This window comes from Saccopteryx bilineata, chromosome 6, assembly GCF_036850765.1.
Source record: "Saccopteryx bilineata isolate mSacBil1 chromosome 6, mSacBil1_pri_phased_curated, whole genome shotgun sequence".
Lineage (NCBI taxonomy): Eukaryota > Metazoa > Chordata > Mammalia > Chiroptera > Emballonuridae > Saccopteryx > Saccopteryx bilineata.
The window spans coordinates 210,532,012-210,556,538 of record NC_089495.1 but is presented as its reverse complement, the minus strand read 5'-3'; the positions used below and the strand labels follow the sequence as shown (position 1 = coordinate 210,556,538).

Sequence of the window (24,527 nt, the reverse complement as noted above, 5' to 3'; positions counted from 1 at the left end):
GGACAATCGTCGCACATGTTTGTTGTGCCCACCCACCACAGAGAGGGAATGTCTGGGTGTAGATCGAGTTTGGGGTGTGGAAGGAAGGTCTAAAGTCAGCAGAAGAGGGATGAGGCTTTGGTGAGGAACTCGGTGCCTAAAGGGCGCGGCAGGGGGCAGACACGCCTGGGAGAAAGAGCAGGCTGGGGGTGGGATCCCAGCCACTCCCAGACTCCCCCTGCAGGGACCCCATTCCAGAGCCTGGCTGGCTGAGGTTTGCTCTCCGCACTTAGTTCAGAAACACAGGCAGACCTGAGCAGTGGTCAGTTTGCTTTAGTGTGCTCAAGGGGCTGGCCCTGCATGGGTGGGCTCCTATCCCTGGCAGAGCAGCACCGCTCCCTTCTGCCTGGGCTTGGGGGAGGGCCGAGGTGAGGAGGAAGGGGGCGGTCCGCCCAAGACCCCACCCCTGCCCCGCCCCAGGGACTCCTGCCCCGCCCTCGGGACGCCTGCCCCAGCCCCAAGTGGCTCTGAGCAACTTGGGGCCAAGTTCTGCCCACGAGATGTCCTAGAGGTCGAGAAGAGGAGCAGCTGTCACCTGGCCGGGGGGGGGGGGGGCTAGAGGACCACCTGCCCCCCAACATAGTCTGAACACCAGCCCGGAGACAAGCCCGGGGCTCTGCACGCCTGGTCCTGCTGGCGGTGGCTCTCTGCAGTGACCTGGCACCCCACACCTCGCGCCAGGCGCACGCAGCCAGCGAGGCTCCCGACGCTGGCCTTGCGGCCCCACCGGCCCTTCCAGTTTCTCCCACGGAAGTCCCCTCCCTTGCAGGGCCCTGGACGCCCTGCAGCATGGAGTCCTTCCTCAGGAAGCGGCTGGCCTTCCTGTCCTTCGTCTGGGACAAGATCTGGCCGGCGGGTGCCTTGGCCCACCGCATGGCCTGCTTCCCGGACCCCGGCGCGGACGCCGAGCTGCAGCCCCGCGCCGCTGCACCCCACAGCCCCCCCGCGCGCGGGCAGCTCTTCAGGGCGCTGTGCGACTTCACAGCGCGGTGTGCGGACGAGCTCAGTGTCAGCCGCGGGGACAGGCTCTATGCCCTCAAGGAAGAGGGTGACTACATCTTTGCTCGCAGGCTCTCTGGCCAGCCCAGCATGGGGCTTGTGCCCATCGCCTGTGTGGCCAAGGCCACCCCCGAGACGCTCTCAGAACAACTGTGAGTACCACCTTCTCGCGGCATCGGGGGTAAGCGAACAAGTCCGGGGGTGGCCACTGCGGGAAGGTTGGGCGTTCACCTATCAGCGGCAGGGCTCCTCAGGGCCCTGGTACCACGGTCGTGGAACCACGGTCAGCACACACAGCCTGGGGTGCGGTCCAGCAGCAGGTTGCCTGGGTGGTGCGTATGCCTGTCCCCTCCCTGGCAGGTCACGTTGGGACTCTGTCCGACCTGCTGGCCACAGGCCTTCTTGCTCCCACAAAGGGACTCAGCCTAGATGGAGCCTTCTCGGGGTCCCTCATTCCACAAGGCTGGCCGAGCGGTCACTGTGCAGAGGGCAGAGCGAGGGTCTGGGGTGTAGTTCAAGTGAGACCGACACAGCTCTGCCCTCCTGGTGAGGACATCAGATGTGCCCTGAGGGGTGAGGTGGTGACGGGGGGGGGGGGTTTACAGCTGGGTCAGAGAGGTGCCTTCACCTGTCCCTCTCACCTGTCCACATTCAAGAGCCCCCCTTCACCTGCTCTGGGCCGGGTATGGGTCCGTCATGATCCTGGCCTTTGGTATTGCTCCCCAAGAAGCTTGTTTTGGAGTGGACACAGGGAGGGGAACCACCTATGTCCCCCCGTAGGGCAGGGGCAGTCTGCAGGCGGGAATTAGCCGCATTGGCATCTGGCTGAGTGTACACCTGTCTGTCATCACGGAAGGGAGAAGACAGAGGGTGGAGGTTCTCCCGGTGGCCTCCTCAGAGGAGGTGACCTCTCTGAACTCCAGCTCCAGGTCCACGAGACCAGGTAGCCTCCTGGCACAGCCGTTTGCCCGCTCAGAGCAGGGCCCCGTCCCAGGGCGGTTGACCCAGCTTTCCCCTGAATGCAGCGGGTCAGCTGGCTGTGGCAGCCATTGCAGTCCCTGATGTCTAACTGGATGGTCATCAGCTAGAGGACACTCAGGGGGGGCAGGGTGACCTCCTCCCATCCCCGGTGTGCATGGGGGTGGCCTGCTGGGTGGGTGAGAGCAGGCAGCAGAGACCAGCCTCACTTCCCTGCCAAGCTGCCCGCTGTGCTGCACAGACCTCACCCTGACCTGCCCCTAGACCTCACCCTGACCTGCCCCCAGACCTCACCCTGACCCACCCCCCTCACTGGTCCTGCTCCAGCTGGGCCAGACCTGAGCCTTGGACGTGTCCTTGGGTGATCAGCATTGGGTCCCCACCTCCCTCGGGCCCCTTCCAGACTCCTGGGGGGTTTGCAGATTTGGAGGTGGGGGTGGGGGACCTGAGTCACAGGAAGGTGCCTTCTAGCCCCCACCCCACGCCTGGGACCAAGCAGCCGCTCTGATGGGGAGGGGCCCACAGTCACCCCAGGAGTGGAGAACAGAGCAGAGCCTCTCCTGGAGCAGGCTGGCAGGGGTGGGGCAGGGGCTGCCAAGAGGAAGAGCTAATGACTATTTGCCCGGGCTGGAGATGAAAGGGCTCACCACACGCACAGGGTCATTAGCCTCAGACACCTGTCCCTGGGCCGGACTGGCTGGGTGGGCCGGCCCTTCAGCCCCCACGGTGAGGCCGCACTGCTCCTGAGCTGCTGAAGCCCCTACGGTCCTATCTCACCCACAGTCCCCGTCTCCAGGGAGGGACCCAGAGAGCATCCCTGCAGCCCAGGGTGTGCACCGGGCCTCAGCTCGCATCCCAGGCCCTGGGGCTCCAGGGGGTGGTGGAGGGGGGACAGAGTGGGGAACCTCTGGTTCTCCCTGCTCCCCACGAGCCTGCTGTCCTGGGAAGGCTCGCCGTAGCCCCTGCTGTCCTGGGAAGGCTCGCCGTAGCCCCTGCTGTCCTGGGAAGGCTCGCCGTAGCCCCTGCTGTCCTGGGAAGGCTCGCTGTAGCCGCCTCACACCTGCGAGGCTCTCCCTGGCAGCCCAAGGCCCCGGGGTGGATTAGAGGGGAGCCCAGCAGGCTCAGGGCTGTACCTCCCGCTGCCCAATCAGTGTGGCCCTGAGCTTGCTGCTCCACCAGGTATCGTCTCTGGGACGCACGTAGGGTCCACGGGTCCTCGACCCCGCCCCCCGCCCTGTCTGCTGATTCTGTCTCCCGCATTCCCCAGGCCTCTGCCCCTCCACCCGCCAGCACCTCACCTCTCTGTCTTGACTTCCTTCTGTCCAGCCCAGCCCAGCCCAGCCTCAGCGCTCTGGCCGTGGTGGTTCCCGGCCCCCTGCTCACTGCTCCCCAGGGTGGGTGTGAGTGCCGCTGCCCCTCCTGCCAGGCCCTGCCTTCACCCCCCGGCTCCAGCAGGCCCCGCCTGCACCCCGTCCCCTCTTTGTGGGGCATGCCCTCCTTGTGTTTGACTCTTTGTGAGTCATGCGTTGCCCCCCCCACCAGGTAGTCTGAGAGCCAGGTTCCTATGCTGTCCCTCAGGGTGGATGAGGGGCTGTTCTCACAGGACTGTCCCTGAGCATCTGTGGCTCCTCTTGGGGGCAGGCCTCTTGTCACTGGGTCTCTAGATGTCCCGGGTATGAGGAGGCTTCAGGGAGGAAGCTAACTCGGGTGAGAGGTTCCCCTACCTGGGCCTTGGGGAACAGACGCAGGCGATGGGTTGGGGTCAGTGGCCGCACCTGGCCTGACTCAAGGGGAGTGCTTGTCCAGATGAAGTATCTGATGGGGGAGCCCCAGGCGAGCCTGCCCGACCCCACACTCAGGTGAGAGGTTCCCCTACCTGGGCCTTGGGGAACAGACGCAGGTGATGGGTTGGGGTCAGTAGCCACACCTGGCCTGACTCAAGGGGAGTGCTTGTCCAGATGAAGTATCTGATGGGGGAGCCCTAGGCGAGCCTGCCCGACCCCACACTCAGGTGAGAGGTTCCCCTACCTGGGCCTTGGGGAACAGACACAGGTGATAGGTTGGGGTCAGTAGCCACACCTGGCCTGACTCAAGGGGAGTGCTTGTCCAGATGAAGTATCTGATGGGGGAGCCCCAGGCGAGCCTGCCCGACCCCACACTCAGGCGTGTGGGCTCCCGGTGTCTGGAAATCCCACACAGAGTAAGGAGTCGGCACCTGGGACTCCTGCCACCCTGGTGCTTGGGATGGCCTCCACGGTGGCATCTCTGTATGAGCAGAGGGTCTGGGGCTTGGGCCGGCCCGTGCTGGGCAGGGCTCCTCAGGGGTGGACGCTCAATGCTTTGAGCCTCCCTCTATCCCCAGTCTCTGCTAACCACCTGCCCAGCCAGTCTCAGGCCTCTTGCTCTAGTCTAGGGCCTCCCTGTCCGCTCCAAGGTGCAGGCTGCTTCTTATACCCGCCTGTGACCTCCTGAGGCATGTGGGCCATGCCCAGCCTGGCGGCGTCCACGGTTCCTCCAGGCCACACCTGCAGCCCAGCCCACACACCCGGGCATCCTCAGGGCTCCTTGGTTCCCGGTGGGCCCCCATCCCTCACAGGGACTTAGCTGTCTTGAGTTTGCCAGGTTCAGTCTGTGGCCAGGCTAATTGTTAGCCTGTGGCCTGGGCTGATGGTCATTTTATGAGCAGGAACTAATGGAGAGCCTATGGCTAAGATGAGGGGACGGTTTCACCTGACGCAGGTCACTGCTGGTGGCTGTCAGCTGCACGCCATCCCAAGCGGTCCTTCTGTCCCGTCCCAACAACTCTGGAGGCCGAGCGCTGGGGGCTGGGGTTGGGGGCACAGAGTGGGCACGTGGGGCCTCTGACCAGCGTGAGGCAGGGGTCACTAGGGCTGGGTTGGCCTGGTGACCACTGTGCCCGCCCTTTGCAGCTGGTACTTCGGTGGTATCAGCCGCACCCAGGCCCAGCAGCTGCTCCTGTCCCCGGCCAACGCACCAGGGGCCTTCCTCATCCGGCCCAGCGAGAGCAGCCGGGGGGACTATTCGCTGTCAGGTACAAGAGTCCCGCATGCCCCTGGGTAGCCCCGCCGGGCCAAAACACTCGTGACCTTGGGGTCCGTCCTCCAGCCCAGCACCACCCTGGGCCAGACAGCGCCTGCTGCTCTCCCCTCGTGTGTCTGTCCTCACTCACCCCTGAGCTCCCCTGCTCATCCTGCCCCTTCCCTCCCACACCTCGCAGACTCACACCAGCACCCCTTGAGCCCACTCTGCTCCGCACACACGCCAGCAAGAGCCCCACGCCAGCCCCCGTCCACGCTCTGGCCTGTAGCCATCCATGCTCTCTCCTCCTCAGCTCTGGGGAAGGTAGTGGTGGCCTCCTGGCTCGGGTGGTGGAGGGTCAGGGCACAGCCGCTCTCTCTGCCCCCTTCCAGTCCGGGTCCAGGCCAAAGTCCGCCACTACCGCATAGCCACGGCGGCCGACGGCAGCGTCTACTTGCAGAAGGGCCGTCTCTTCCCCAGCCTGGAGGAGCTGCTCACCTACTACAAGGCCAACTGGAAGCTGACCCAGAACCCGCTGCTGCAGCCCTGTGTGTCCCAGGTGGGCCTGTCCCCACCCCTCGGCCGGCGGACAGTGCGGGGTGGGGGGGGCGGGGCATAACCTCCACAATCTGGTGGGGGCCCCGCCCCAGGGCTGGGTGGGTTTTCCCGAGAGCCCTGGGTGGGGGAGGCCAAGCCCTGCAGGGCAGCCGTGAGGGAAGGCAGGGGCGAGTTTGGGGCGCATCTGGGGAAGACGCAGGAAGCAGCCCCCAGGCCCAGGGGCGGGGGAGGGGTGTGGGAGGAGGTGCTGACCCAAAGAGCCACACCTGGGCTGGAGCCGGGGGTCCTCTGCCGCCATCCCAGAGTGAGGGGCCCGGACCTCGACCCAGTTCCTCTGTCCACATAATGACAGCCTCTCGGGGCAGTAATGAATGTGTGTGGACCAACACGTCCCCTCCAGCAAAAGCACCACTTAGGTCCAGGGAAGCAGTCGCAGCCTAGCCGGGGCAGGTCAGCTCCTGGCAGGGCCAACACTGACCTTGCGTTGGGCATAGACGCAGAGGCCTGGCCCGGAGAAGCTGCCACTGTGTCCCCGGCGCAGGCTGAGGCACTGAGTGTCGCCCCCACAGGAGCCCCCCCAGCAGGACGAGTGGGAACGACCTCGCTCCGAGTTCGTCCTGCGGAGGAAGCTGGGCGCGGGCTACTTCGGGGAGGTGTGGGAAGGCCTGTGGCTGGGCGCTGTGCCCGTGGCCGTCAAGGTCATCAAATCAGGTGGGTGAGGACCCGCCCCCTCCCCAACCTCCCCGCCCCCCCACGGGGGACCCACCCCCGCGCCAACCTCCCCACCCCCACACGGGGGACCCGCCCCCGCCCCAACCTCCCCACCCCCCCACGGGGACCAGCCCCCGGCTCCCTCCCCAACCTCCCCGCCCCCCCACGCCCCCGCCCCAACCTCCCCGCCCCCCCACGGGGGACCCGCCCCCGCCCCACCTCCCCGCCCCCCCACGGGGGACCCGCCCCGCCCCCACCTCCCCACCCCCCCACGGGGACCGGCCCCCGGCTCCCTCCCCAACCTCCCCGCCCCCCCAGGGGGGGACCTGCCCCGCCCCCCCCTCCCCGCCCCCCCACGGGGGACCCGCCCCCGCCCCCACCTCCCCGCCCCCCACGGGGGACCTGCCCCAACCTCCCCGCCCCCCCACGGGGGACCCGCCCCCGCCCCAACCTCCCCGCCCCCCCACGGGGACCCGCCCCCAACCCCACCTCCCCGCCCCCCCACGGGGACCCGCCCCACCTCCCCGCCCCCCCACGGGGGACCCGCCCCCGCCCCAACCTCCCTGCCCCCCCACGGGGAACCCGCCCCAGCCCCCACCTCCCCGCCCCCCCACAGGGGACCCGCCTCCGCCCCCACCTCCCCGCCCCCCACGGGGGACCTGCCCCCACCTCCCCGCCCCAACCTCCCCGCCCCCCCACGGGGGACCCGCCCCCGCCCCAACCTCCCCGCCCCCCCATGGGGGACCCGCCCCCGCCCCAACCTCCCCGCCCCCCACGGGGACCCTCCCCCAACCCCACCTCCCCGCCCCCCCACGGGGACCCGCCCCCCACGGGGGACCCGCCTCCGCCCCCACCTCTCCGCCCCCCACGGGGGACCTGCCCCCACCTCCCCGCCCCCCCACGGGGACCCGCCCCCAACCCCACCTCCCCGCCCCCCCACGGGGGACTCGCCCCACACCCACCTCCCCGCCCCCCACGGAGGAGGGGCGTGGGTGGGTCCCGGAGCTGCACCCTCTCCCGCAGCCGACATGAAGCTCGCGGACCTCGCCAAGGAGATCCAGACGCTCAAGAGCCTGCGGCACGCACGGCTAATCCAGCTGCACGCGGTGTGCTCCGCCGGGGAGCCCGTGTACATCGTCACCGAGCTCATGCGCAAGGGCAGCCTGCAGGCCTTCCTGGGCAGTGAGTGTGCCCTGCTGCTGCCCGCCCTGCGGACAGTGACCCCTGCCCCCTCCTGGCCCGGACCGGGACGGGCTCCAGGCCTTGCTGTTGGAGGCTGGATCTTCCGAGGCCCAGAAGGCCATGCTGGGCTCTGGCCGAGAGCAGGTTCCAGGTCCCTGGTCTGGGCCGGGCCTCGGGCCTCGGGCCTTGTGTGTGTGTGGGGGGAGGGGGGGGCACAGTCAGAGCACTGGGTTCCAGGCGGGGTGAGTGTAGGTGGGGGCGACGGTCAGTGTCACCAGCCCCCGAACAAGGTCTTCAGGGTGGACCCAGCCAGCCCGTGGGGGGTGGGGGTCCTTCCCCACTTTGGCCTTTCTCTGTCCCTGTTGGGGACTCAGACCAGGTTGCCAAGGAGCAGCCCACCCCGAGCGGTCACTGTGGCCGCACAGGGGCCCACGCTGTCTCTGACGCGGAAACGGAGGCACAGAGGGTAGTGACCTGGGGGAGGAGTGCCCCCCCGTGACTCTCTGCTGCCCACAGGCCCCGAGGGCAGTGCCCTGAGCCCGCCGGTCCTGCTGGGCTTCGCCTGCCAGGTGGCGGAGGGCATGAGCTACCTGGAGGAGCGACGCATCGTCCACCGCGACCTGGCCGCCAGGAACGTGCTGGTGGGCGAGGACCTGGCCTGCAAGGTGGCCGACTTCGGCCTGGCCCGGCTGCTCAAGGTGAGTGCGGACTGGGGCTCCTGTCCCCGCGGGGCGGTGGAGTGGGCGGGCGGGGAGCGCACCACTTGGCCCACCCCCACCACACGGTGTCCCCTCACCAGGATGACGTCTACTCCCCGAGCAGTGGCTCCAAGATCCCCGTCAAGTGGACGGCGCCTGAGGCCGCCAACTACCACGTGTACTCCCAGAAGTCGGACGTCTGGTCCTTCGGCGTGTTGCTCTACGAGGTGTTCACCTACGGCCAGTGTCCCTACGAAGGTGGGCCGCCCGGCAGCCCGCGGGAGGGGCACACCCTGCCCTGTGCGTCCCGCGCCCCAGAGAGGGAGGGGCACCAGGGTCGGGCAAGGGCAGGGGGGAGGGACCCACGTGACCCCGCCTCCCCAGGAATGAGCAACCAGGAGACGCTGCAGCAGATCGCCAGGGGGTACCGGCTGCCGCGCCCGGCCGCCTGCCCCGCCGAGGCCTACGTGCTCATGCTGGCGTGCTGGAAGGGCAGCCCCGAGGAGCGGCCCGCTTTCGCCGTGCTGCAGGAGAAGCTGGGCGCCATCCACAAGTACCTCCAGCCTGCCCTCACGTGACCCGGGCACCGGACCCTGAGGCTGCTGGCCACTCTCCCCCACCCCGCAGGGCCTCTGCTCGGGGCGACGTTCGCCTCAACACAGACGGGGCAACGGACAGCCAGCTTGCAGAGCTCTGGCCAAGTTGTCTCATTTGCTGACACACACACGCGTGTGCACACAGGCCGACGCACGCAGACACTCGCTCAGAGAGGAGAGGTCCCGGCGGGGATGGAACTCGCAAGGAAGGTCCGGGTGGAGCCCATGTGTGCTCCCACCTCAGGGAGACTGGGCGGAGAAGCCCTGGGCCCTGCTCAAGTAACTCCTCCCGCTGGGCATGCCGCCTCGGGGTGGGGCCCTAACTTCTTCCCAGGGTCAAGAGCGGCTGGTGTAGCTTCCCACTTTTCTCCAAAGTCCTGCCAGGGCCTTGTTGAAGGGGCTGGTGTGGGGGGGGCTCCCAGGCCTGGGCACAGCCACTGCCTCCCTCCCACGAGCACGTCGCTGCCCGCGTGCCGACCCTGTGCGTGCAGGGAGGCGGCGCTCAATAAATACGTGTGGACTACGTCAAACACACGCACAGACACGTGTCATGTGTGGGCTTCGGCCCCCGACGGGAGCAGGAGCTGGAGCTGATGGCTGGTCCACCAGCCAGTTCATCGTGGTAGAGGGACAGCTGGCTCCCGGGGGCCCAGACACCCACCCTAGGGCAACCTGGTGCCCAGAGCAGGGGGCCTGGAAAAAGACGGCATGAACAGTCCTTTCTGTCTCCCTGGTCTGGGATCGCAGGGGGCGGGAGGGAGGCTGGGTCAGGCCGATGGCGGGGTGGCTGTTTTGGGGGCGGATGGCTCGTGGTCAGGGAGGCCCCCAGCACCTCTGCCTCGGTGGTGCAGGGTCTGGTGGCTGTCCAGTCAGGTGGGCTGGCCGGTGGGTGCCCTGGGAGGCGGCCCCTGGGTGACAGAGCTCTCTGGGGACAAGGAAGCAGCATTTCCAGAGCGGGGCTGCACTTGCTCCGGGGCAGAAGGGACAGAGGCGTGCACGGCCACCCTCTGGTGCCTCTCGGGGCAGAGGAGTGTCCCCACCACCCTCTGGTGCCTCTCGGGGCAGAGGAGTGCCCCCACCACAGGGGCTGCTCAGAGAACAGGCTGCTCAGGGCTGGACTGGAGGTGGAGGGACTTCCGGGGACAGGCAGGGGTGGCAGCACCCAGGGACAAGATAGCAATGGGCCACTTCAGGGCCCAGGTCAGTCTGGCTATGGGGCAGGGCTGAGTAGAGAGGACGGAATCCTTCAGAGCCTCCGACCCTAGGCTGGGACCACCCCAATCCAAGCGGATGGTGGGGCAGGAGGGTTTGGTCTGAGCTCCTTGAGGCCCCCCCGGGTAGCAGCCACCAACCCTTCTATCCTGTGCTAAGCCCAGGGGCTGGCTCGGGAGCACAGGGTCTGGAAGGGGGTGGCTGCAGCTCAGCTCTTCCAGTTTTGGGGGGGCGGCGAGAGACTCCTCAGACAGCAGGAAAGGCTCACCCTCTGTGCTAGGAGCCTCAGCAATGGTGGGCAGGCTGGGCAGGCAGCCTCGGAGGGAAGGCAGGCGGGCGCAGGGCGTGGTGACCTGCCAGAGAGGCAGGGAGGTGTGCGTGGGGGTCATCTCGGGTGTCTCCCCAGCCACACGTTGGACGGGTTCATGCTCGGGAGCCTCTGGGAGGGGCCGGGACGCCCAGTCTGGAAACTGGCTTCCTGGTGTGACTCACTCAGGTAGAGCCCCGAGCACCCCTACACCCCACGACTCTCGAGGTTCCCTGGACCTGCACTCCTGGGCCAGGCCCGGGGCCGAGGGGACTGGTGTGTATTAGCAGTGTGGGGGGAGGGGCGGGCGTGGACCCCAGCAGTCCAGCCCCTCCAGAGTCTCTGCTGCCCTGTGGCTCGCTGGGTCAGAGCTGGGCCGGGCTGCCCAGGGACCTCCCTCCTTCAACCACGCACCCTCCTGTGCTCCCTCTGGCGCTGTCGTTGGGGTGAGAGGTGCCGTTCCTCTCTTCACACTGACAGGGAGGCTTCCAGCAAGGAGAGGCGTGGTCATTGGTCCTCAGGGTCCCATCGTGGTGCAGAACCCCCCACACCCCCTCCGACGGGGAAGCCGCTCAGGCCCCCAGGCCAGCAGGCAGAACCGGACCCCCGGCCCTCACCCGGGCTCCTCCCGGGACCGCTGCGGCGATGCCAGCTCCTGGCCGGGCTCGGGGCGCGTGTGTGGCCTGGCGTGGGCTCCGTGGTAGGAAGGAGGCATCAGGACCGTGTGTGTGGCCTGGCAGCTCCTGGCCGGGCTCGGGGCGTGTGTGTGGCCTGGCGTGGGCTCCGTGGTAGGAAGGAGGCATCAATCAGGACGGGGGAGAGTCTCTGGGGGGCGGGGGAAGAGAGGCGACTCCACCTGGGCTCCATCTAGCAGCAGCGGCTCCCAGCCTGCTGTCCCGTCTTGGTGGCCCTGGAGGTTAGGGAACGGAGTGACTCGTTTGTGGCCTTCGTCCCCGACTCCCAGATCCAAGACTCGGTCCCCACCGTTCAGGTTCCGCTAAGGTGGACCCCAGGAGGACCCTGTCCGACTGATTTCTCTCTCTCTAGCTCTCTCTCTCTCTCTCTCTCTCAGGTCCGGCCACATGGTTGCTGGGCAGGCACGCTTCCCACTGCAGGTGGGCAGGAGCAGTGGGTGGAGCAGGGAAGGCTGCCAGGCCCTCGGGGTGGAGCCCAGGGCATCAGGGAGCCACCTGTCACAGGGAAGTGTGCCAGGTCCTCCGCAGGTGGCCTGTCAGGGCTGGCTCCGCCCACCCACCGCTCCTGTTGGGCGTTCGGTGTTCCTAGCAGCCCAGTGACAGGTGAGGAGGGTGACAGGTGAGGAGGCCGGGTGGCCCGCTGCAGCCACCATGGTGTCCCGGGGCCAGCCTCCCCTGGGCCCTAAGTATGTGAGCCTCTGGGACTTCGAGGCTCGGACCGAGGATGAGCTCAGCTTCCGGGCCGGGGACGTCTTCCGCGTGGCCAGGAAGGAGGAGGAGTGGTGGTGGGCGACGCTGCTGGACACGGAGGGCGCGGCCCGGGCTGAGGGCTACGTGCCCCACAACTACCTGGCCGAGGAGGAGACGGTGGAGTCCGAGCCGTGAGTGCCCTCGTGGTCCCCGCGGGCCACCAAGCGCTCAGGACAGGGCCGCTGTGGAACAGAGCTCTGCACCCCTGTGGCCGGGCTCAGGGGAGGTGGGGCAGGGGCTGGGCTGCTAGGCTGGCCGAGGAGGAGACGGAGGAGTCCGAGCCGTGAGTGCCCTCCTGGTCCCCGCGGGCCACCGAGCGCTCAGGGCAGGGCCGCTGCGGAACAGAGCTCTGCACCCCTGTGGCCGGGCTCAGGGCAGGTGGGGCAGGGGCTGGGCTGCTAGGCTGGCCGAGGAGGGGGAGACTTGGGACTCTCTCTCCTTGTGCCTCCCAGTTGGGGCTGGACCCCACAACCCCATTCCCGGAGTATGATGGCTTTGGCTGAGCGACAGCTGGGAGTGGGGAGAGAAATGGAAGTGGGTGGCCCCTCTCCTGGGCTCCCCTGTGGTTCGTTTGTGGTGCCAGGGTCCAGAGAGGACAGAAGAGGCCGCAGTGGGCTTCGGGGTGGCCGGCCAGCTGTGATGGGGTCTATGTGGGACCCCAAGGCGGGGCTGGGCCTTTTGGGGGAAACCAAGCTCTGCTCACCTTCCCAACAACCGAAACCAGATGTGTGACCTAGTTAGGGGAGGAGAAATGTTATTGCAACATGTCCGTCTCAGGTGTGGGCTGTGGGCGTCCGCTCCCTGCACCCTGACGGCTGCCCCGTCCCTGGCAACGTGAGTCCAGGAGGAGGCGCCCCCCCCCCAGAGGCTGCCTGGGGTGCTTGAACTGCAGAGGCCATCTGTAGTGGGCAAATCCATGAGACCTGGGCTAGACTGTCTGAGCTCTGGGAGGGGGCGTCCAGCAGGAGGCACCCTGTCTCCTGCCTGTGCTCTGACCCCAGGGCCCCTCACCATCCACCCCCCTTGACTGAGCTCGCGTTGTGTGTGCCCGGCAGAACGGTGAACACAAATGTGGGGTGTGCCCAGCTGGAGCGGAGGCTTGGGGCTTGGCACTGCTGGGAACAGCACATCTGAGGAGCAGGGAAGAGGCAGAGTGGGTGGAGGTGTGTGTGGGGGGCAGCCTGTGCCGGGCAGTGGATTTCCGTGCAAGGGCCCGCATTCCAGTGAGGCCTGAGGGAGTGGAGGGCCAAGGGCAGAGCAGCTGGCAGCAGAGGTCACCTGGGGGAGCACAGGCTCCTCCCTGCAGCCCAGAGTCCAGGGCTCACCCTTGCCTCAGTGCCGGCGGCTGGTGTGTTGGGATTCGAGGGTGTGTGGGTGTGCACGTGTGGGTGTGCAATGCAGTCACGTGTGCACAGCCCTGTGGGGCTAGGGCACAGCCACTTTGTGGCCCAGGTCGCCCGAGGTCCTCACAGGATCACAGAACAATGTGGTCCCGTGGGATAGGTGGCACATCCCTGGGACAGGGTGGCTCTGACCACAGACGGGGGACACACCAGGGCCAGGTGGTGGAAGGTGCCTGCTCCACCCCCTCTGGGTCACTCGGGACTTTCCTGGTGTCTGGAACCAGCCACTTGGGACATTTGGGGTCTGCAATGGGCGGAGAAGGGGTCTTGGATTGGAGACAGTATCAGAGAGGAGCTGGGTGGGCAGGGCAGGGGGCAGGGCTGGAGTCACGTGGGGTCACGTAGGGCTCTGGACCTTCTGCCCCCCAGCAGGTGGTTCTTCGGCCCCATCTCCCGCTCAGAAGCCTTGCACCGACTGCAGGCCGACGGCAATGAGTCGGGGGCCTTCCTGATCCGGGTCAGCAAGAAGCCGGGCGCTGACTACGTCCTCTCGGGTACGACGGCCCTCCCCCGGCTCTGTGGGGTCACCAGGCTCGCTCCAGTGTCTCTTGGTCCCTAGATCCCTCCTTCCTGCATGCGGAGAGCCGGCCCCTCTGGCCTGTCCCCCTCCATCTGGCTGTGACATCCAGGATGCCCCTGGCCCTTCCCCCGGATCTCTGAGGCCCTGGGGTGGGCAGTAGTTCCTGTGCTTGGTTTTTCTCCTGTTACTGTCAGGGGCACTGTCGGGGGCAGGGGACCACAGGACAGGGTGCCCACTGGCGAGCTCCTCTCCGCTGCCAGGATCGGGGCGGTGTCCTGAGGTGGCCCCACCTGCTCACGCGTCCCTCCTCCGTCTGTGCCCCCGTGCACCAGTGCGGGACCAGCAGGCCGTGCGGCACTACAAGATCTGGAGGTGTGCTGGCCGGCTGCACCTCAGTGAGGCCATGTCCTTCCCCAGCCTGCCCCAGCTGGTGGACTACCACAGGGCGCACAGCCTGGCTCACGGCCTGCGACTGACCCTGCCCTGCTGGAAGGTAGGGCACCCGGGGTGGGTGTGGGACTTGAGGGGGGACTCAGACTGCCTGGAAGCTGAGGTCCTACAAGGAGTGGTCTGGGAAGCAGAGGAAGGATGGTCCCTCTTTTGCATACCGGTAGGCCTGCAAGAGGTCAGCAGCGTTCCTGCTGTGTCCTGCGTCTCTCTGGGACAAGGGCCATGTGCCCCGAGTAGTGGCCGGACAAGCGTTTTGTCTGAGTGGCACTTGGGCCAATGTCACAGGCCCAGAGCAGGCAGTGAGGGTGGCGTGTGTTTACAGGACACAGCAGGGGGCAGGCCCTGGAGGGACTGGCCAGGGCCTCGGGCTGGACACTGGGACCCTCCCAAGCTGATGGCTGCTCACTGGTGCCCCCTGCTGGGGTCAGAGAGAATTCCCGACAGCTGGGCTGGGCGATGAGCCAGCACCGCCCCCACCTGCCCTGGGTCCCGCCTGTCCCTCCAGCATGAGCCGCAGCCCCTGCCCCACTGTGCCGACTGGGAGAGGCCCCGGGAGGAGTTCACGCTCTGCAAGAAGCTGGGGTCTGGCTACTTCGGGGAGGTCTTCGAAGGGCTCTGGAAAAACCAGGTCCGAGTGGCCATTAAGGTGATTGCCCGAGGTGAGTGGCCCTCAGCCAGGGGGCTCTGCCCAATCATCCCCACTGCTCCGGTCCCAGCAAGAGGGACCTGTGGCCTGGTTCACTGGGCATGGGGGCCGAGGCAGTGCCCTCACCTGTGTCACGTGTGTCACTTGCAATCATGTGAAGGTGGCACTTTCCTCCCTATTGTAAATGTTTTAGCCTAAATGCTTTTATTGATTTATTGTAAGAGGGCATTTTGACACCTTTTTTTTTTTTTAATTCAGTGAAAGGAGGCAAAGCAGAGACAGACTCCCGCATGTGCCCTGACCGGGATCCACCTGGCAAGCCCGCTAGGGGGCACTGCTCTGCCCATCTGGGGTGTTGCTCCGTTGCTCAGCAACCAAGCTCTTCTTAGTGCCTGAGGCAGAGGCCATGGAGCCATCCGCTATGGCTGCAGGAGGCGGGGTGGGGGAGAGAGAGAGAGAGAGAGAAGCAAGAAGGAGAGGGGTGGAGAAGCAGATGGGCATTTCTCCTATGTGCTCTCACTGGGAATCGAACCCGGGACATCCACATGCCGGGCCAATGCTTTTTTTTTTTTTTTTTTTTTTGTATTTTTCTGAAGCTGGAAATGGGGAGAGACAGTCAGACAGACTCCCGCATGCGCCCGACTGGGATCCACCCGGCACGCCCACCAGGGGCTACGCTCTGCCCCTCTGGGGCGTCGCTCTGCTGCGACCAGAGCCACTCTAGCGCCTGGGGCAGAGGCCAAGGAGCCATCCCCAGTGCTCGGGCCATCTTTGCTGCAATGGAGCCTTGGCTGCGGGAGGGGAAGAGAGAGACAGAGAGGAAGGAGGGGGGTGGGGGTGGAGAAGCAAATGGGCGCTTCTCCTATGTGCCCTGGCCGGGAATCGAACCCGGTCCCCCGCACACCAGGCCAACGCTCTACCGCTGAGCCAACCGGCCAGGGCCCGGGCCAATGCTTTTTAACACTGAGCCAACAGGCTCATCTTAACGTCTGTGGAAAGCCACTACAATCACCAGGTCACTAGAAACCTGGAAGGTTCATCTGCAGTCTCCTTGGGAGACACCAGGGCCCAGGACCCCACATTCAAGAATCGGGCCCAGGGTGCAGGGAAACCCACTGGGGATGTTCCTTCTCCCTTCTGAGTTCGGTAGGCATTGGCCAAATGTGGGTATTGAGGGTGCGCGGGGTGTTGTCAGAGCAGAGGGCAGGCGTGGTGGACCCCTCTGGAGGCCCTGGGTGTGTGCGGGGTGTCGTAGGACCCGGTGCATCTGCCCTCCACCCCCTCGTCTTGGGGGCGGCGCCCGTGCTTCCTGAGGGAGGGGGTGCCGGGCTGCACCCATTGTGGCCGCCCACCTCTGTAGACGACCTCCTGCACCAGCACACCTTCCAGGCGGAGATCCAGGCCATGAAGAGGCTAAGGCACAAGCACATCCTGGCGCTGTACGCCGTGGCGTCCGTGGGGGACCCCGTGTACATCATCACGGAGCTCATGGCCAAGGGGAGCCTGCTGGAGCTCCTCCGGGGTGAGTGGGCGGTGGCAGCGCACCAGCTGCTCTCAGAGGCTCGAAGTGACACCTGCTCGCTGGGGGTGGGGGGGAAGGACACCCGATCACCCCCCCACTGGGCACAGGACGGCCAGGGGTCTCCCGGTGCCTCTGTCAGGCCTTTCTTGTGTAAGAAATGTGTAAAGCATCTTGTGATAAATGCACCATCTGTTCCTGGTGGGAACTGGAGAAAATACAGATAAGGACAAATACAAGAAAAGCCCTCCTACCTGACCAGGTGGTGGCGCAGTGGACAGAAGGCATGGACCCGGGATATTGAGGGCCCAGGATCAAAACCCTGAGGTCACCGGCTTGAGCACGGCTCATCAGCTTGAGCATGGGGTCGCCGACCTGAGCGTGGGATCATAGACATGACTCCGCGGTTGCTGGCATGAGCCCAAGGTCACTGGCTCGAGCAAGGGGTCACTCGGTCTGCTGTAGTCTCCTGGTCAAGGCACATATGAGAAAGCAATCTGTGAACAACTAAGGAGCTGCAATCATGAGTTGATGCTTCTCATCTCTCTCCCTGTCTCTGTCTCTAAGAAAAACAAACAAACAACCCAAAATCCTGACACCTGCACCCATGGCTGCCAGAGGTGTCTTGGTCTCTGTAACAAACCCCACAATCTCACTTAACACTCAGTGAAGCCGTGACCGCCAACGAGCTGAGCTGGCCCAGTGTCAGAGGTGTTAAAATGGGAAGAGATGTGCTTTGTAGGATAAGTGACTTTTGGTATGGGGTGTGTGTGTGTGTCTGTGGGTGTGTTCTCTCCCACCAACCCTGGAAAATTCTGGATGCAGAACTGCTCACAGCAGCTGGGCTGTTGCAGACAGCGTCCCATGCCATTAGCTGTTCTTTGGAAATGATACTTTTTATTTATTTATTTATTTATTTGTATTTTTCTGAGGTTGGAATCGGGGAGGCAGTCAGACAGACTCCCGCATCCGCCCGACTGGGATCCACCCGGCACGCCCACCAGGGGGTGATGCTGTGCCCATTTGGGGCGTCGCTCTGTTGCATCCAGAGCCATTCTAGTGCCCGAGGCAGAGGCCACAGAGCCATCCCCAGCGCCCGGGCCATCTTTGCTCCAGTGGAGCCTTGGCTGTGGGAGGGGAAGAGAGAGACAGAGAGGAAGGAGGGGGGGAGGGGTGGAGAAGCAGTTGGGCGCTTCTCCTGTGTGCCCTGGCCGGGAATCAAACCCGGGACTCCTACACGCCAGGCTGATGCTCTACCACTGAGCTAACCGGCCAGGGCCAGAAATGATACTTTTGACAGCCTACACACTCCCACACAGGAGTGCCCTGTCCACTGAGCCCGTGGCCTGTTGAAACTTCACGAGGTTTTCCATCGTGTCAATCACAGTGATGGGCGTCTCTGTACTTCACCTTGGAGTTCCCCTCACCTTGTTTTAGCTGTGTGGGGCCGCTGTCCCAGTTTTAAATCAGGCCACCTGCCCTCTGGCCCAGCCCCTCCACTGAGCTGAGCGGAGTCAGAAGAGGTGTGACCGAGAGGATGCCCCACTGGCCCCACTCACCCTGACCCCCTTCGCCTCTGTAGACTCTGACCAGAAGGCCCTGCCCGTCCTGGAGCTGGTGGACATCGCCTCACAGGTGGCCGAGGGCATGTGCTACCTGGAAGCTCAGAATTACATCCACAGGGACCTGGCTGCCAGGAACATCCTCGTGGGAGAGAACAACATCTGCAAAGTCGGGGACTTCGGGCTGGCCAGGCTCATCAAGGTGGGGCTGCCCCTGTGCTTGGAGCTGGGGATTCCCGTGGGGTCCCTGAACAGGGACAGGAGCCGAGGGCTGCATCTCTGGGAGGCGGGACACAGGAGGCCGCTCACAGGGGCCTTTCAGAGCCGGAGGGCCGTTGGGGGGCACTCAGCCAGCCCAGGGATCACAGGAGGAAAGGGGAGGCACACGGGGCCAGCGTGAGTGACCACAGGCTGGGTGGGGAGGAGCAGGGACCCAGCCATCATTCGGTGTCACTGCCCAGATTCTGCGGTTCAGCCAGGAGAGGATGGAGTGGTCTGGGGGGCTCAGGACAAACTTCTCTCCCCCCCCACCCAAAGAAACATTTTTATTGTGGAGAATGTGGAAGACAAAAAACGGTCAGGTTCACGCAATGTATCTCACGGTCCCTCTGAGATGGGCACACCGCTGGCCTGCCCACCCCACCACAGCCCCAAGGCCCGGCACATGTGCACTTTGTATCTGTAAGGACCCCAATGAGCACACGGCCACACTGCAGTCACACCTTTCCAATTTCACCGGGACTTCTCCTAGTCATCACAGCCCTTCAGAACTTAATGTCCACCTTCTTGGAAACGCCACGAATTTATCCTTTGCTCCCCATGTGGACCGACACGTCACAATTGCTGGACGGCCTAAGTCCCTCCCAACCCACCGCTTCTGTGGTTCTTCCATGTAAACTGGGGGCTTCCAGAAAGCAAGTCCCTCACCCACTCAGTGGCCACCATGGGGACAGGTCACTCGGGAAGGCAGGCTGACCATGACTGCTAACTTTTTCGAGTTTGCCCAGTGGTGGCCGGTCAGCTTTTTTTTTTCTAAAGCTGGAAACGGGGAGGCAGTCAGACAGACTCCCGCATGTGCCCGACCGGGATCCACCCGGCACGCCCACCAGGGGGCGATGCTCTGCCCATCAGGGGCGTCGCTCTGTCACGACCAGAGCCACTCTAGCGCCTGGGGCAGAGGCTAAGGAGCCATCCCCAGCGCCATCTTTGCTCCAATGGAGCTTTGGCTGCGGGAGGGGAAGAGAGAGACAGAGAGGAAGGAGAGGGGGAGGGGTGGAGCAAATGGGCGCTTCTCCTGTGTGCCCTGGCCGGGAATCAAACCCGGGACTTCCGCACGCCAGGCCGACGCTCTACCACTGAGCCAACCGGGCAGGGCCACTTTTTTTTTTCCCCTATGGCATCTGTGAACTCATGATCTTGAACTTGTCTGTGGACTCCACCAGCAGTCAAGTGGTCATACTGGGGCTCACACTGCTACCTATCTGGGTCGGGGCCACGCTTTTCCCAACCCTAACTTCTGAGCCCTGCCACCTGCCTGTGCCCTTTCACCCCACGAGGTCCAGGGTTGGCCTGACCGCAGAGGGCAGCTGCCCACCACATGGGCTTCCCACGCCCGTCCTTGTCGGCCCCCTGCCACGCCCATTTCTGATTGCAGGAGGACATCTACCTCTCCCACGACCGCAACATCCCCTACAAGTGGACCGCGCCTGAGGCCCTCTCGCGAGGGCGCTACTCGGTCAAGTCGGACGTCTGGTCCTTTGGGGTCCTCCTCCATGAGATTTTTAGCAGGGGTCAGACACCCTATCCAGGTACTGACCTGGCAGTGGGCAGGGTGGGAGCGGGCTGTCACCTGGACACCATTCTGAGTGCCCAGGTGCTGTCCAAAATGAAGGCCTGAGAAATGAGCATGGAGGGGGGGGGCGGATGCAGAGGCTGGCAGCGCAGCCTGAGGCCTCCTGGGAGGGGCAGTCGGTGGTCTCCCAGCCCCTGCAGCCTCCGTGTCCTGCTCTGCGCTCCACAGGCATGTCCAATCACGAGGCCTTCACGAGGGTGGAGGCGGGCTACCGCATGCCCCGCCCCCCCGAGTGCCCGCCCACCACCCACAAGCTGATGCTCTGGTGCTGGCACCGGGACCCAGAGCAGAGGCCCTGCTTCCAAGCCCTGCAGGAGAAGCTCTCCAGCTTCACCAGGTACGAGGACCCAGCCTGAGAGCAGGGCTCTGCCCGCTGCTGCCTCAAGGGGGCAACACACTGCTGGCTTCCAGGTCAGGATGCTCTTCCAGCCAGGGCCGCCCTGTCCTGGGACAGAAGACACCATCTGTGGTCCAGGGGGGCTGAGCAAGGCTGCCCCTCCTGAGAACCAGCACCAGGAACATGCCAGGCTCTCCCAAGTGACTTCAAATCCGGAACCACCCAAGAGCAAAGCTGCTCTTTTCAAAGGGAGTGGAACTGTTCCTGACACACACAGTCCCCCAGTGCACTCAGGACCAGGGCTTGGCCCTCTGGGGGCACTGCATGGTACAGACCTCAGCCTCACTCACCCTTTACCATGTGGCCCCTGCCTGTCCCCCAACTTGGGGCTGGGCAGACTCCCCAGCACTCTGCCGACAGTGGCTGTTTGGTGTGAGACACTGCTGCCTCCCACAGGGTGTGTGTGTGTGTGTGTGTGTCTTCCTGCCATGACTGTAGCAGCTGTGTGTCTGTCTTCCTGCCATGACTGCAGCAGCTGTGTGTGTGTGTGTCTTCCTGCCATGACTGCAGCAGCTGCCCCCAGAGGCCTTGGTCTCCTTTGGGGCCCCCTCCACCCGGCCTCAACACTAACCACTGACCTTGGGACCACAGTGGAACCGGGGTGAGGCTTCCCCCACCCTGTCTGGACACACCCAGGGCAGTGTGACCTTGGAATGGACTCATATAGCTCTATAGATGGGGGGCGGGGCTCCCTCAAGGGCCGAGTTTTACCTCACACCGAGTCCTCTCCGCTAAGCTGCCCTCTCTTGGAGCCCTCAGCTGGTCAAAAGACCAGGTCATCCTTTGCTGCTGGCCCCTGGAGGCATCTGGACACAAGGCAGGCAGATGGCAAAACCATGCCTCCCAGCTCCCCGAGTTGGACTTTGCCCACAGCTGGGCTGCCTGCAGTGGCAAGGCCCCTCTGAGGTAACCCACGCCCTCTATGCTCAGCCTGAGTCGTGGGCGCCTGGGTTGGAGAGCCCTGCCCAGAGTGCGTCCTACGAGGGGCTAGAGAAAGGGACACCCTGACAGGAAGGCACCTGGGAGCCAGCACAGCCCAGCGCTTGCCCCACACCAGCTCATCTCCCTCCCTGGTGTACACACAAGGACCTCATCAAAGTCCCCTAAGGGGCACAACGTTCCTCCACACCCAGAGCCAGAGGTCCAGCCCCCCAGAGGCAGAGGGCTGGGTCACCTCCAGCACTCTGACCTCAGTGGCTGGTGCAGTCTTGGAGTGCCTGCACTCCCAGGCCCGCCCCTTCTCTGGTACAGGGCTCCCCACTCATCCCAGTAGGGGACCAGGGGCAGGGCCAGCTGCCTACCCCCTCCAGGAAGTGAGGAGGCCGAGAGGGGTTGGGTGGCTTCTCCGGCAGGCTGGGACACACAGCTCACAGGCACCACCAGGGATGCTGGCTGCTTGTTTATTCTCAATGTGGTGCAAGGCACACTCTTATGGGTGTCAGGAAGGCTTGCGTGTGGCTTGGGTAGAAAAGAGCTGGACTCCCTCAATTTCCTTTTTGGTATTTTGCTGTTTTGATATAAAAAAAAAAGTAACCGAACTGCTTCCGCTTGCTGCAGCCTGCCTAGTCTACAGGGTGGGGTGAGGAGGGGAAACGGGGAAAGAGGAGGGGGGGAGGGGCTCAAAAGAGCCTAGCGCCTCTGGAAGTCTGGTGGCTGGTGGTGGCCACTCAGGATGGGGGCCCAGCGTTGGCTTTGCCAGGCTGCTTCCTTGTGGCTTCCCGAGCCAGGTCACAGGTGATCATGCTGCTGGAGGCCTGGGGAGACTCCGAGCTGGGGGAGAGAGTGTGGTCAGAGGTTGCTCCCACCCGTGTCCCACCTCCCAAGCGCCCCCCCCCCAGGAAAATGGACTCACTGTTCTGGGGACTCCAACACGGGGGCCATGAACGGGAAAGTGGACTTCCCGAAAAAGAAGCTTGCCCACCAGTGACCTGGGTCCGCCTTGGGGAGACCTGCGGGAAACAAAGGGGAGGGGGTCAGGGCGCTGCTGTCCACTCCTGGAGAACCTCTCCAGATGATGCCCGAGACGGAAGGAAAAGCAGGCCCGAACTCACCAGGATGGTGGGGGATGGCTTCCCCAGGGTACTCGGCACTTCCACAAGAGCTGTTACTGGAAGTGGAACCCAGGCGGCCTGGAGGGAAGAGACAGTCAGCGCCAGCCCGCAGCCCACTCCCCACGCTGACTAGGCTTCTCAAGAGGCTGGAGCTGGGTGGGAGCGACCTGCGCGGCGGTGGGGAGGGGGCTTACTTACGCCGGTAGTAATCGTTGGTGGCCAGGAGGGAGCCGCTGGAGGGGATGGCTGCCATGCTCTTGCTTGTGGACTGGTGGCAACCTGTGCACAGGGGTGTCGGGGAGCCCCATTAGTCACTGCCAGCCCCATGCGCTCCCGGAAGGGGCGGCGACGCGGGGCTTTGTTTACCAAGCGGAGGTGTGGCTGGAACTCTGGGACCGCCTCCGCCTCACCGGGCAAAGGCGGCCCCAACCAGCCCGAACCGGCCGCACGGCTGGAACAAAGGCGCTTTGTGCGCTGGGCAGCGCGCGCGTCTGGGGCTCCGGGAACCGGGAACCGGGCGCGCGCCCTCCGGGGACACCGAGCCCCGCCAACCCGCTTCCCGGGCCCATCGCCCTCGCCTCCGGAGCCCTCGGCCTCGTCCTTCGCGCTTTCCCTCCCGCGGTCTCCCAACCCCGCGCCCCTGTCCCCGCCTGTCCACGCGTCCGTCCGTCCGCCGATCGGTGCATGCATCGGGCAAGCACTGCGCAGAGAGCCGTCCTCGCCGCCAGGGCCTCACCTCGGCGGCAGCCCCTCGTGGACCTCGGCGCGCGATCACGGGTGGCGGGAACGAGGGCGCTAGGCCACGGAGCCCATTTGCAGAGGAGACCGCGGGAGGCCGCTTCTCGACCGAGAGGCGTGGGGGTGCGCAGGCGCGGACGCGCCAGCTTATAAGGCATTGCCACGGTCGCGTCACGGGGCCGGACCGCGCCGGCCACGCCCCCTTGACCGGGCTCTCCGGGGCAGTCTCGGGCGGAAGTCCAGTTCCCGCAGCGTCCACCCGACCGGGGGTGGCCTGGGAAGCGCGTCTCGGCCTGGCGTGGGACTGCAGTGGTTAAAGCACCCTCCCCCTGTCCTAGAGCAGGACCTGTCCCCTCTTCCCAGGCTCTGGCCATCCCCTCGGGCCCCTGCGGGTCCAGCCTTGTCACAACCTCTTCGGCCCCGTGGAGGCGGCGGGGCGCTGGACCGTGGCCCCTGTCCTTCCTGTTCGTTTCCGTTGCGGTTCACAGCCCTGGGCCGTAACCCCATCCTCGGCCTTGTCCACTCAGGACTTTCATTGTCACCCAGCCCAGAAGGGGCATCTGCTCATCTGCCAGCCCGCCCTCCAGCCAGGCGTGGGCCCTGAGATATACCCTGCCCCCAGCTGTGGGCGCTGGGTGGTGCCCTTGGGACGCTCTGGGTCCTGAGCTCTGTGCCAGGTGTCTGGTCGAGGCGGCCCTTTAAAGACTTAGCCTGGGTCGCCCACCGGAGCTCTGGGGACTCTGGAACCGTACAGCAGTTCCCTAGCTCCCCAGCTCCGCCTGCTTGCAGGGCCCCGGTTGGGGCGTGGAGGGCAGGGTACGAGCAGAGAGGCAGGTTTATCCGAGTGGGTGGGCTGAAGAGCTGCTGTTTGGGGATTTCACCAGTAACTGGAGGCAGAGGACCCCTGTTTGGGGCGACCCCAGAATATTTCCCCAAGGTGCCTGGGGCCCTGCCATGATACCCTGGCTTGCCTGTCAATCAGGAGGCGGACATCCTCTGGGATGTGGGAACCAGGGGCCCCTCCACCACCAGCCTCCTGGGACAGGCCCAAGCCCCAGCCTCCCGCAGCCAGCAGCTCTGGAATTCAGCTCTTTGTACACTGGGCCCCGGCTGGCTGGGCAGGTTTCTGCCCTGGCGGGTGGCAAGGTCTCGGGAAGTCTGCAGGGCTTCGGGGGGGGGGGGGTGCTGCCCGGAAGATTCCACACCCCCTCTGCCGGGTTCCACATCCTCAACACCCTCGAGAGACCCCTTCAGCATTCCTGGGCCTCAGTGCAACTTCTCATTCCACAGACAAGGACCCCAGGACCCCAGGAGGGGCCAGGGCTGTTTTTCTTGGACTGGGTGGGGATGGAGGCTGCTGACCTTCTGACTGAGACCTGGCTCGGGCAGCAGTGTGGTCTGGGGGACCCTGGAAGGGGGTGCAGTTGCCTGTCCCAGGTATCTCTCATCCTTCTCCACCTCCTCCATCTTTCCTGGGGTTCCCACTGACTGGGCCTCTGCTGGCCCACTGGGAAGGGGAAGACGGTCCAGGGGCTCTCTGGCCACCTCTCCAGCTGGGCCTTCCATAGGCTTCCACGGGCGGTGAACTGGGCTGTGTGCACAAGTGACACACATGACCATGCAGG

At 65.2% G+C, this 24,527-nt stretch overlaps 3 protein-coding genes across 7 annotated transcripts; 2 read left to right on the top strand and 1 right to left on the bottom strand.

Annotated features, from left to right (window-relative positions):
- Window positions 1-520: 520 nt before the first annotated feature.
- On the top strand, window positions 521-9,335 carry SRMS (src-related kinase lacking C-terminal regulatory tyrosine and N-terminal myristylation sites). The gene is made up of 8 exons (XM_066235495.1): window positions 521-1,190; window positions 4,947-5,068; window positions 5,448-5,614; window positions 6,183-6,324; window positions 7,348-7,506; window positions 8,023-8,204; window positions 8,306-8,462; window positions 8,589-9,335. The coding sequence occupies exons 1-8, from the start codon at window positions 829-831 to the stop codon at window positions 8,780-8,782; spliced, it is 1,485 nt and encodes a 494-aa protein (XP_066091592.1). The 5' UTR covers window positions 521-828; the 3' UTR covers window positions 8,783-9,335.
- A 1,788-nt stretch (window positions 9,336-11,123) lies between these two features.
- Window positions 11,124-21,096, top strand: PTK6 (protein tyrosine kinase 6). Of its 5 annotated transcripts, XM_066235498.1 has the most exons (9): window positions 11,404-11,434; window positions 11,543-11,895; window positions 13,537-13,661; window positions 13,948-14,180; window positions 14,643-14,796; window positions 16,144-16,305; window positions 17,885-18,066; window positions 19,519-19,672; window positions 19,885-21,096. In XM_066235498.1, exons 2-9 carry the CDS (start codon window positions 11,666-11,668, stop codon window positions 20,070-20,072), a joined length of 1,428 nt encoding a protein of 475 aa, XP_066091595.1. In that variant the 5' UTR covers window positions 11,404-11,434; window positions 11,543-11,665; the 3' UTR covers window positions 20,073-21,096. The 5 variants fall into 5 exon arrangements, with proteins under 5 accessions (XP_066091594.1, XP_066091597.1, XP_066091596.1 ...); XM_066235497.1 differs by having other exon boundaries at window positions 11,124-11,895; XM_066235500.1 differs by having other exon boundaries at window positions 11,127-11,895; window positions 14,020-14,180.
- Window positions 21,097-21,499: 403 nt separating this feature from the next.
- On the bottom strand, window positions 21,500-23,055 carry PPDPF (pancreatic progenitor cell differentiation and proliferation factor). The gene is made up of 5 exons (XM_066235502.1): window positions 22,901-23,055; window positions 22,363-22,443; window positions 22,165-22,242; window positions 21,966-22,062; window positions 21,500-21,883 (listed from the first exon to the last, which is right to left on the bottom strand). Exons 2-5 carry the CDS (start codon window positions 22,415-22,417, stop codon window positions 21,781-21,783), a joined length of 333 nt encoding a protein of 110 aa, XP_066091599.1. The 5' UTR covers window positions 22,418-22,443; window positions 22,901-23,055; the 3' UTR covers window positions 21,500-21,780.
- Window positions 23,056-24,527: the final 1,472 nt, after the last annotated feature.